Here is a 12041-nt window from a genome sequence, read left to right as displayed (position 1 = left end):
GCTTTTCAAGCCATTAAAAAGGTAATTGTACAGGTAATTTTAAAGGTAATTTTTAAGGTGATTTTAAAGTAACCTTAAAAATTACCTTTAAAATTACCTTTAAAATTACCTTTAAAATTGCTTTAATTCAGGACTTTAAAGCAAATTTAAATTTAATTTAAAGCGAATTTAAAGGTGGTTTTTTCTTTGCTGTGTAATGAAGTCTTGGGAACCTTCAACTCTCAAAGTATATAGCTCCAGTTATACAAGATTCCGCAATTTTTGTACTTTGAACTCTTTGAATCCAGCAAACATTACCTTAGTTGTTGTCATGGATTATCTTACACATCTGTTCAAGCACAAACCTCCGTTAGCCTTCTCCACAATTAACGGTCATCGTTCTATGTTGAATCAGTTGTTACTCCTTAGGAATCAAACTGATATTGTTAATGATCCATTCATCACAAAAATTATGACTGGTATTCACAAGTTGCGCCCTTCATCTGCAAAGTATAAAGAGATATGGGATGCAAATCAAGTATTCAAGCACTTATCTACTATCAAAGTCATCCCCAAGTACACATACACTGCGCTATTAAACAAGACACTTGTTCTCTGTAAAATGTTTGGTTTAGCAAGATCATCAGACTTGGTGAAGTGGTCGTTCAAAGGTCTCATTATTACTCCTGACTCAATCAAGGGTCCAGTTATTAATGCTAAAGAACAAAGAAGTGGTGTTGTTTCAATCTTAGAATTAACATCGTTAGATGATACTAACTCTCAAGTATGCCCTGTTCGCCACCTTGCAACATACCTTAGAGCCTCTAAAGGAAGAAGAAAGCCCCATTCGGGTGACTTTGTCTTTATTAAGAATGAGGGTGAACCGCTCCAAGTTAATGATATTAACTCAATTGTACTATCAACACTCTCAAAGTCAGGTATTGATATTGCAAGTTCAAATCTCACTCTACCCGTTCCGCTATGGCTTCTCTGCTGTTGTCCAATAACGTTCCGTTCCACGTTGTCAAGAAGATGGGTCGTTGGAAATCAAATGATACTGTAGATACCTTCTACGATAAAAGAATCATTGGTGAAAAATCTGGTGGTTTCTTAAATACTGTCGTCCAAATTTCATAATATATATATATATATGATAATATAAATTAAAAATTTAAATTATTAAATTATATTTTATATTAAATATATATATATCACAGGGGCGAAAAAAATACTTAAAAGCATCTTTAAAGTAGGAATGTAAATAGTACTATTATAAAGTGTACTTAATAAGTATTATTATAAAGTATACTTTTTAAATATACATATAAAGTATACTTATTTTTAACTAAATAATTTATTTTATCCAAATCATCTTCGTCGAAAGAATCTTGATATAATAAAAAAGTAATCTGAAACATTTCTTCTAATAATAAGAAATCATCATTTGATACATTTGATTTAGTAAAAAATAAAATATAATATAATATGCTTCTATTCTCTCTACCTTTTCTTGTTTTTACACCAAATAAAGATTCTGATGGTGGTAAATGATCTGGAATGATTTTAGCTTCTTTTAATTTTTTTATAAAAATTGTAATTTGATCCTTATATTTTTTGAAAATATAATTTAAAACCCATTGTACAATACCCAATAATATGTTGTGTAAAATATCAGGTTGTAAGTACAAATAATTTATTTTTAAATTTTCTACCCAAGATCTGTCATATCTCTAATGCCGATTTTTTTCATTTTTTTTTCTGTTTCTAATTTCACAGCAAAGAAAAATGCACCTTTAAAGCAAATTTAAAGGAAAGTTGATTTAAATTGGATTTAAATTGAATTTAAAGCCGCTTTTAAAAAATTCATTTTTAAGGTAATTTTTAAGGTAATTTTTAAGATATTTAAAAATGCCTTTAAAATTTGCTTGAAAATAAATTTTTAAGCAATTTTAAAGGTGATTTTAAAGGTGATTTTAAAGGTGATTTTTAAGGTAATTTTTAAGATAATTTTTAAGATATTTAAAAATACCTTTAAAATTTATTTTAAATTAATTTTAAATAGGATTTAAAGTAGATTTAAAGTAGATTTAAAGTGAATTTAAATTTCCTTTAAGTATAAATTTAAGGTTTTTAATTAAAAAGATCTAATTTTAGATCAAAAAAATGGGGATAAAATATTCTATCATATTTAAATTTTCATCAAAGCAATCAAATGGTGTAATGGTTGATGAGACTATCCTTTGATAGAGGGTCGGGGGATCGAATCCCTTTTGGTAATTTTTGAAAAATTAAAAAAAAATTTTAAAAATTTTATCCGTTAAATAACGGCTTCGAACTCAGGACCTCGCTTTTAAAGCGATTAAAAAGGTAATTTTAAAGGTAATTTTAAAGGTAATTTTTAAGGTGATTTTAAAGTAACCTTAAAAATTACCTTTAAAATTACCTTAAAAATTGCTTTAATTCAGGACTTTAAATTCGCTTTAAATTAAATTTAAATTTGCTTTAAAGTGGTTTTTTCTTCGCTGTGTTTAAAATTTTATTTTGAGGATTTAAAAAATCTTGTTTATTTAGTTTTGAATTGTGAAAGTCAATAATGTCTTTTTGATTTCTATAATTTCCTTCTTTTAATAAATAATCGACACCTCTTAGTTTATCACATGTATGACATGAGAACTCATTGCAATTATAATGGTTAATCCTACAAGATGATCTAAATTCTGGTATATCCATTGTTAATCCATATGGTATAATTTCATAATCATTTCCATTATTATCTTTAATTATTAATTTATTATTAAATTGCGCTGAAAATAATTTTTTAATTGTTTGATGTATATTGTGAAACCATTCTTTTGGAACAATAAATAAAACAATTTTGTTATTTTTAAAAAATGGACCATTATAATTTTCAAAATCCACCATTATAGTATAATCTGATCTACCTTGATGACTCATTCCGTCACTAAATATTCTTAATAAAATAAATTTATCTGAAATTGAATTTTTTATTTTTTTGAATTGTTCTCCAGATTTATAATTTTTATAAATACCTTGCTCATAGTCTTTTGAGAAATCTAAATATTCTAAAAAATTTTTTTTTCAATTAATAATTTTACAACTGAACAAATTTCATAATAAAAAATTGACTCTTCATAATATTTGTAACTCAAAAAGTGACCATCTATAGGTAAATTTGCTAAAAATATAGAATTCATATGAATATATACACAGAACAAACAACTACAACACACACCAACAATTTTAGCAACAATAATAAAAACCACAACAGGTGCAACCATAAAACAATAAAACAATAACAGGTACAACAACAACTGCAAAATCAATTGAAAAATGAAATCAACACAATAACAACACAAAAAACAATAACAACACAATAACAACACAAAAAACAAATAAAACAACAACAAACACAATAACAACACAGTAACAACACAACAAACACAATAACAACACAACAAACACAATAACAACACAACAAACACAATAACAACACAATAACAAAACAACTTCAAAATCAATTACAACACAATAACAACACAATAACAACACTGTAGCTGAACACAACAGGTACGACAACAACAATAATTACAACATAATAACAACACAACAACAGGTAGGACTGCAACATCAATAAAACAGCAACATCAATAGTACAACTACAGCAATAATAAAGCAACAATAATAATACAACATCAATAATACAGCAACATCAATAGTAGAACAACAGCAATAATAAAGCAACAATAATAATACAACAACCACAGAGTTATTTCACATTCTTTTTTTTTTTTACTTGGAAGTTTTTTAACATTCATATTATAGCTATTTCCAATGAAAATTATCAAAGTGTCTATAGCTTACATAGAAATGCGATAAATTAATAAGGTAGAGGTCAAGGGTTCGATTCCCATATAAAACATTTTTTCACCGGAACTTCAGGAAGGGAGGTCACGGGTTCAATTCCCACACAAAACATTTTTTAAAAAAAAAAATAAAAATAATTAATTATTAATATATATTAATAAGTATACTTAAAAAGTAATACTTTATAAGTACACTTAATAAGTATACTTAATAAGTGTACTTATTAAGTAGTACTTATAAAGTATATTTATTAAGTATACTTATTAAGTGTACTTATTAAGTATTACTTATTAAGTATACTTATTAATATATATTAAAAAGAGTACTTGGATTTAAAGGTGCTTTAAAGTGTTGATTTTCGCCGCTGTGATATATTAATCCCATCCCACCCGCCCTTAGTCGGAATTCCATAAATCAAATTGTTTTAGTTTTTAGTGCCACTATTTATACGTTTTTATATTCTTAAAAATTTCGCAAAACTCAAAAAAATAAGAGTTTTCGACCCTTCACAACTTTGTGCATTGTGTCGGTTCGGAATTTTTATGTTTTTCGACCTTACGCGTCATTGTGCCGGTTCGAAATTTTTACTTTTCTTTCGAAAATTTTTTATTCTTCGAATGTTCTTAAACATTCTAAAAAATTATCTTAAATATTTGGGAAATTCAAAAAAATAAATGTTATTCATAATATATATATATATATATATTTAATACAAAATATAATTTAATAATTTAAATTTTTAAATGATTGATCCCAATCTCCATTGGCTAGATTCAGACACTGAGAGTGAAACTTGTTTGTTCGACGAGTGTAAAGTCTGAATGGGATGACTGCATCTTTCAGTGCGATTAACTTTCCTTTTAAACCAGCAAGCTTTCTTGGGGAGCAACAATCTAGTTTTAAAAAGTTTCTTATTTCTTTGATGACACTTTCTTCTTTTCTTTGGGAACAAGAAGCTTCATTGATACCGAATCGATTTGTAATCCGAGAAACGTAATTGATTGAGTTGGTTCGAGAACACTCTTTTCTAGGTTTAACTTGAAACCTAGTTTGACAAGTAAGTCCATTGCCTTTTTGAGGTTGGATAAACATTCTTCTTTTGTTGAACCGACGATTAATAGATCGTCCAAGTAAGCGATGACGGATACGTTGATATCTCTCAACATTCGAAGTACAGGTCTTAACAGCATTGTAAATATACGAGGAGCTGTCGATAACCCGAACGGCATTGTTTTCCAACGGTAGTGCGAACCTTTCCACACGAAGCGGAATAAGTCTCTGTATTGTGGATCTACTAACACGTGGAGGTAGGCTTTCTTGATATCGAGTTTTACCATGTAATAACCTTGTTTGACCATTGACGGTAGATTCTTGATTCCTTCCATCTTGAATGATTGGTTGTTGATGTAAGAGTTTAACCTTTTTAAATCTAGAACTGGACGATGTAGATTCGTTCCAGGTTTTGGAACCATAAACACGTTGGAGTAAAAAACGCGCTTTGAATAACGGTTTGGAAGTACTTGTTCGATAGCATCGTCTAATAACAAGTCTTGTACTTCCTTTGTGATGCAATCTGATTTCGGACCCTCTGGAATTGAAATCGGAATTGGTTTAGCATCGGCTTGAAATTTGGAAGCAGATGGACTATTAATCCATTTACAACCTCTTGACAAAAGTTTGGAAGACCCAATTCTTTCCAAACTTGTTTGTGGTGGAACAGACGTCCACCTACTGGTAAGTTTACTTCTTGTTCTTCTGAAAACGGTTGTTGGTACCATTTGCAGACTTGATATTGTTGCTACCTGATGCAACATTACTTGGTGATCCATTGAAGTTGTTAGATCGTCCATTACTCCCACTACTGGATTTACTATTACTACTGTTTCCTATAGTGTTATTACCACTTGAGTTAACTGATTTCTTGACATTTGACTTGGAATGATAATTCAATTTTAACAATGATTGTTTAGCTTCGTTGTTCTTTCTGATTGACTTGGCTAGCTTTCTTACACGTTCAGTTTCAGTTTCATCAAACATCTTTGGTGTATCATTGATCTTAATTGGTAAGAGTACTTCAGAACCATAGATTTCTTTAGCGATGTTGTTACGACGGACACGACTAAGCGATGCTTGAGCATTAACGGCTAAGACGATTGCACTCTGAGTTAAATGACTAATAAGTTCTACATCGACATTGTAGCTATCAGATGATAACATACTTGACATGAGAAGCAAAGGTTTTAAGCTATCGTTGATTCGCTTTTCGACAATCAACAAGTCAGTATCATTGTTCTTGACGTTGGATGATACAGTAATACCTTCAGGTGTACCGAATGGAGCGACATTCACTTGGAAGTTAGATGGAAAGTTGAATACTTTATTCAATTCGGATATCTCATCTTTCTTGAGGATACATTCTTCTTCGACGAGTAAACCTTGATTGTTTACCATATGTTTGTACTGACCAAGTAAAGTATCGGATAATTGATAATCGGTTGGAACATCGACATTGTTACTTGATTCATCTTCACTTTGTTCATTCTCGGTGTCAGAGTCATCATGAGAAGGTTAGCTACGTGAATTGGTATTAGATGAGAACATAGGTTCTTTCATGAATCTTGTAAAGGCTAAGGAAAGGTTGTTGATTTGATCCTCCATTGACTTCATTCTTAAATCAAAGGATTCAGCGCTATTATAGGCAGAGGTATTGCTACTAGAGGCTTCATTATTATTAACAGTGGTAGACATATTTTATTGTTGATATCTAAAATTATAATATGAGAAAAATAATAATATTAAAAATTAATAAAGAGAAATAATTATTTGTATAAAATTTGTGTGTGTGTGTATCTTAAATATATAGGAGGAATTCCCAAATAAAATAAATCAAATTGTTTTAGTTTTTAGTGCCACTATTTATACGTTTTATTTTCTTAAAAATTTCGCAAAATAAGAGTTTTCGACCCTTCACAACTTTGTGCATAGTGTCGGTTCGGAATTTTTCAGTTTTTCGACCTTACACAATGATCGCGTCATTGAGCCGGTTCGAAATTTTTACTTTTCTTTCGAAAATTTTTTATTCTTCGAATGTTCTAGAACATTCTAAAAAATTATCTTAAATATTTGGGAAATTCAAATAAATAAATGTTTTTCATAATATATATATATATATATATATGATAATATAAATAAAGAAGTTGATTATGAATTAAGACAAATAAGTGGTAAAAAGAATGGTATAGCTGATTTCTTATCTCGTAAATATGATAATTTCCAATGGGATGAATCGTTTTTAAATAAAATTAAGGAAGAACAAATCAATTCTCAGTGGCTATTAGAGATGAAAAAGAATCCAAATTTATGCATTGAAGAAATTAATGATATCTGGTACCTTAGTGAAGATGGTTCAAAAAATTAATCATCATAGATAAAGAAACTATTCGTACCCTAATTAGAGAATATCACGATACCAAATATAGTGGTCATCACGCTTTAGATATCACATACAATAATATAAGACAAGATTACTATTTCAAAGAAATGTTTTCAATTATCAAGAGGTACATAAAGTCTTGTGCAACATGTCAATTGAACATTAACCGTAAAGATAAAGGTATACTCCAAAGTTTAGAAATTCCCTTTGAAGTTTGGAGAGATATATCAATCGATTTCTTATCTCTACCAAAAACAATGTATGCACGAAACGGATTTACAGTTGATGTCGATCAAGTTTGTATCATTGTTTGTAGATTATATAAATGGTTCATATAGTTCCATGCTACAAGACAATAGATGCCCCAACATACCGCTCAATTATTGTTGAATCATGTGTTCAGACTCCATGGTTATCCAAAGGTTACCCAGAACCTGAATGGATCAAAGAAGTCGACACAGACTGTGAAGAGTTAGTCAGAGAGTATTGGAATAAGGTGCAGAAGAAACAATTAAACTCAAGAAGAGAAAGAGAGAATGTAACTACAGAAGCCGTTAAGCCAATTGTGTCATCTCCACTCTCCCAAGAAGTTCAAAGTTCTCAAACATTGCAACCAATTACTCCAAGACAACAAAACTCCAACTCAAATCAAAGAAACCAATCAAAGAAAAGAAAATCAAGAAATCAAGATACTTCAAGTGATGATGATGAACTTGATCTTAGTTTACAAATTAAAACAACTAGATCAGGGAGAAAAGTTACACCCAAGAGATTATAGTCCACCTCTGAGCTAGCCTAAAGAAGGAAGGGGAAGGTGTTAGAGACTCAAAACTAAATTAATTTAAAGTTAGTATGAGCTCAACAACATAACAAATTCGCGCATCTCCATGTAAAAATATTTCATTTAATTTTTATTTTTTATTTTTTAATTTTTTATTTTTTAATTTTTTATTTTTTCAGTCGAAAAATAAAAAATTAAATTAAAAAAATTAAATTAAATTAAAATTTAAAAAAAATAATAAAAATTCTGATTTTCGGTTTAGTTTCAAAACGCCCTTACTTTTAATTATCTGTTTTATGTATGTTTACTTTTATGATATTAACCTTTCACTCTTTCTATCCTTTATGTGGAATTAATTAAAAAATGACATTAGATTAAAGATTGGACTAGTTCGATTAAAGATTGAACAAATGTGACAATGGATTGAAGATTAGTGTGAGTAACTTTTACAGAAGACAACAAAGACCTCAAAGACCAAATGCAGGTCATCCACAAAAACAAATATTGTAGAAAAAATATTGGTGTATGAAACATTGCACAGAAATTGTGTTTCTCAATACTATGCAACTGGTAAGATAATTTAAAAAAAAAAAAAAAAAAAAAAAAAAAAAAAAGAATGAGACTAATTAAATTAAATAAACAAAAATATTACATAGGATTTCCTCTCGTTTTATTAGGACCTGTATATTAAATTCTGGCGGTACAAATTCAAATGAAAATAAAGTCGTTCTATCCAAATTGGTTAAATGGGTCAACAATAAACGTGGTAACACACGTATTAATACCCTTAGATTTTTAGTTAGAAATAAAGTAGAACAATTCAGAGATTTGCTCTCTCAGGTTCCAGCATTAATGGAGTATGAATCGGTTTGTAAAAAAAAAAAAAAAAAAAAAAAAAAAAAAAAAAAAAAAAAAAAAAAAAAAAAAAAAAAAATAAATTATTAATAATTTGTTTTTTTAATTATTTAATTATTATTTAGATAACTCCTTTTGATTTGGCCACTCTTATTATCGATACAGTTACCTTAGAGGCTTTTGACTCCGATCCTCTTGTAAAGTTCTTAGTGTCTCAATGCTTTACAATTGAAGAAAAAGAATGGTACAGCGGTTCCAAACCTCTTATTTCCTTATTAGTTAAAGCATTGCGTGGTGTTTCTCAAAAGTTCATTGACTCTCTTGATGAACTTACTTTCACTGAAAAGGTTGCTTTTGAATTCACTTCAATACCTCTTTATGCTCCACTAAATTAAATCGTTTAAATAAAAAAAATTAATATGATTTCACATACTCAACTTTAATTTTTTCTTTTTTTTTCAAATCTTTTTTTAATTTTTATTTATATTATCATATATATATATATATTATGAATAACATTTATTTATTTGAATTTCCCAAATATTTAAGATAATTTTTTAGAATGTTCTAGAACATTCGAAGAATAAAAAATTTTCGAAAGAAAAGTAAAAATTTCGAACCGGCACAATGACGCGATAATTGCGCAAGGTCGAAAAACTGAAAAATTCCGAACCGACACTATGCACAAAGTTGTGAAGGGTCGAAAACTCTTATTTTTTTGAGTTTTGCGAAATTTTTAAGAAAATAAAAACGTATAAATAGTAGCACTAAAAACTAAAAAACAATTTGATTTATTTTATTTGGGAATTCCTCCTATATATATTTAAGATACACACACACACAAATTTTATACAAATAATTATTTCTCTTTATTAATTTTTAATATTATTATTTTTCTCATATTATAATTTTAGATATCAACAATAAAATATGTCTACCACTGTTAATAATAATGATGCCTCTAGTAGTAGTACCTCTGCCTCTAATAGCGCTGAATCCTTTGATTTAAGAATGAAATCAATGGAGGATCAAATCAACAACCTTTCCTTAGCCTTTACTAGATTCATGAAAGAACCTATGTTCTCTTCTAATACCAATTCACGTAGCCAACCTTCTCATGATAACTCTGACACCGAGAATGAACAAAGTGAAGATGAATCAAGTAACAATGTCGATGTTCCAACCGATTATCAATTATCCGATACCTTACTTGGTCAGTACAAACATATGGTAAACAATCAAGGTTTACTTGTCGAAGAAGAATGTATCCTCAAGAAAGATGAGATATCCGAATTGAATAAAGTATTCAACTTTCCATCCAACTTCCAAGTGAATGTCGCTCCATTCGGTACACCTGAAGGTATTACTGTATCATCCAACGTCAAGAACAATGATACTGACTTGTTGATTGTCGAAAAGCGAATCAACGATAGCTTGAAACCTTTGCTTCTCATGTCAAGTATGTTATCATCTGATAGCTCTAATGTCGATGTAGAACTTATTAGTTATTTAACTCAGAGTGCAATCGTCTTAGCCGTTAATGCTCAAGCATCGCTTAGTCGTGTCCGTCGTAACAACATCGCTAAAGTAATCTATGGTTCTGAAGTACTCTTACCAATTAAGATCAAGGATACACTAAAGATGTTTGATGAATCTGAAACTGAACGTGTAAGAAAGCTAGCCAAGTCAATCAGAAAGAACAACGAAGCTAAACAATCATTGTTAAAATTGAATTATCATTCCAAGTCCAATGTCAAGAAATCAGTTAACTCAAGTGGTAATAACACTACAGGAAACAGTAGCAATAGTAAATCCAGTAGTGGGAGTAATGGCCGATCTAACAACTTCAATGGATCACCAAGTAATGTTGCATCAGGTAGCAACAATACCAAGTCTGCCAACGGTACCAACAACCGTTTTCAGAAGAACAAGAAGTAAACTTACCAGTAGGTGGACGTCTGTTCCACCACAAACAAGTTTGGAAAGAATTGGGTCTTCCAAACTTTTGTCAAGAGGTCGTAAATGGATTAAAAGTCCATCTGCTTCCAAATTTCAAGCCGATGCTAAACCCAATTCCGATTTCAATTCCAGAGGGTCCGAAATCAGATTGCATCACAAAGGAAGTACAAGACTTGTTATTAGACGATGCTATCGAACAAGTACTTCCAAACCGTTATTCAAAGCGCGTTTTTTACTCCAACGTGTTTACGGTTCCAAAACCTGGAACGAATCTACATCGTCCAGTTCTAGATTTAAAAAGGTTAAACACCTTCATCAACAACCAATCATTCAAGATGGAAGGAATCAAGAATCTACCGTCAATGGTCAAACAAGGTTATTACATGGTAAAACTCGATATCAAGAAAGCCTACCTCCACGTGTTAGTAGACCCACAATACAGAGACTTATTCCGCTTCGTGTGGAAAGGTTCGCATTACCGTTGGAAAACAATGCCGTTCGGGTTATCGACAGCTCCTCGTATCTTTACAATGCTGCTAAGACCTGTACTTCGAATGTTGAGAGATATCAACGTATCCGTCATCGCTTACTTGGACGATCTATTAATCGTCGGTTCAACAAAAGAAGAATGTTTATCCAACCTCAAAAAGACTATGGACTTACTTGTCAAACTAGGCTTCAAGTTAAATCTAGAAAAGAGTGTTCTCGAACCAACTCAATCAATTACGTTTCTCGGATTACAAATCGATTCGGTATCAATGAAGCTTCTTGTTCCCAAAGAAAAGAAGAAAAGTGTCATCAAGGAAATTTAAAAATTTAATTTATTAAATTATATTTTATATTAAATATATATATATATATTATGAATAACATTTATTTATTTGAATTTCCCAAATATTTAAGATAATTTTTTAGAATGTTCTAGAACATTCGAAGAATAAAAAATTTTCGAAAGAAAAGTAAAAATTTCGAACCGGCACAATGACGCGATAATTGCGCAAGGTCGAAAAACTGAAAAATTCCGAACCGACACTATGCACAAAGTTGTGAAGGGTCGAAAACTCTTATTTTTTTGAGTTTTGCGAAATTTTTAAGAAAATAAAAACGTATAAATAGTAGCACTAAAAACTAAAAAACAATTTGATTTAT

At 29.9% G+C, this 12041-nt stretch overlaps 8 protein-coding genes across 8 annotated transcripts; 4 read left to right on the top strand and 4 right to left on the bottom strand.

Annotated features, from left to right (window-relative positions):
• Positions 1-196: 196 nt before the first annotated feature.
• On the top strand, positions 197-1116 carry DDB_G0291217 (hypothetical protein; the record flags this gene model as incomplete). Its single annotated transcript, XM_630249.1, has 2 exons — positions 197-871; positions 934-1116. The coding sequence occupies 2 exons, from the start codon at positions 197-199 to the stop codon at positions 1114-1116; spliced, it is 858 nt and encodes a 285-aa protein (XP_635341.1).
• A 146-nt stretch (positions 1117-1262) lies between these two features.
• DDB_G0291219 (hypothetical protein) lies at positions 1263-1617 on the bottom strand (the record flags this gene model as incomplete). The annotated part of the gene is made up of 2 exons (XM_630248.1): positions 1263-1549; positions 1614-1617. 2 exons carry the CDS (start codon positions 1615-1617, stop codon positions 1263-1265), a joined length of 291 nt encoding a protein of 96 aa, XP_635340.1.
• Positions 1618-2481: 864 nt separating this feature from the next.
• DDB_G0291215 (hypothetical protein) lies at positions 2482-3194 on the bottom strand (the record flags this gene model as incomplete). The annotated part of the gene is made up of 2 exons (XM_630247.1): positions 2482-3033; positions 3096-3194. The coding sequence occupies 2 exons, from the start codon at positions 3192-3194 to the stop codon at positions 2482-2484; spliced, it is 651 nt and encodes a 216-aa protein (XP_635339.1).
• Positions 3195-4775: 1581 nt separating this feature from the next.
• Positions 4776-5678, bottom strand: DDB_G0291223 (hypothetical protein; the record flags this gene model as incomplete). The annotated part of the gene is made up of 1 exon (XM_630246.1): positions 4776-5678. One exon carries the CDS (start codon positions 5676-5678, stop codon positions 4776-4778), a length of 903 nt encoding a protein of 300 aa, XP_635338.1.
• Positions 5679-6432: 754 nt separating this feature from the next.
• Positions 6433-6612, bottom strand: DDB_G0291211 (hypothetical protein; the record flags this gene model as incomplete). The annotated part of the gene is made up of 1 exon (XM_630245.1): positions 6433-6612. The coding sequence occupies one exon, from the start codon at positions 6610-6612 to the stop codon at positions 6433-6435; it is 180 nt and encodes a 59-aa protein (XP_635337.1).
• Positions 6613-6887: 275 nt separating this feature from the next.
• DDB_G0291213 (hypothetical protein) lies at positions 6888-8075 on the top strand (the record flags this gene model as incomplete). Its single annotated transcript, XM_630244.1, has 4 exons — positions 6888-6895; positions 7087-7259; positions 7292-7609; positions 7636-8075. 4 exons carry the CDS (start codon positions 6888-6890, stop codon positions 8073-8075), a joined length of 939 nt encoding a protein of 312 aa, XP_635336.1.
• A 619-nt stretch (positions 8076-8694) lies between these two features.
• Positions 8695-9328, top strand: DDB_G0291209 (hypothetical protein; the record flags this gene model as incomplete). The annotated part of the gene is made up of 2 exons (XM_630243.1): positions 8695-8760; positions 9059-9328. The coding sequence occupies 2 exons, from the start codon at positions 8695-8697 to the stop codon at positions 9326-9328; spliced, it is 336 nt and encodes a 111-aa protein (XP_635335.1).
• A 535-nt stretch (positions 9329-9863) lies between these two features.
• DDB_G0291221 (hypothetical protein) lies at positions 9864-10871 on the top strand (the record flags this gene model as incomplete). Its single annotated transcript, XM_630242.1, has 1 exon — positions 9864-10871. One exon carries the CDS (start codon positions 9864-9866, stop codon positions 10869-10871), a length of 1008 nt encoding a protein of 335 aa, XP_635334.1.
• Positions 10872-12041: the final 1170 nt, after the last annotated feature.

Source organism: Dictyostelium discoideum (assembly GCF_000004695.1).
Source record: "Dictyostelium discoideum AX4 chromosome 6 chromosome, whole genome shotgun sequence".
Lineage (NCBI taxonomy): Eukaryota > Evosea > Eumycetozoa > Dictyosteliales > Dictyosteliaceae > Dictyostelium > Dictyostelium discoideum.
This window is presented reverse-complemented; position numbering and strand designations above follow the sequence as displayed.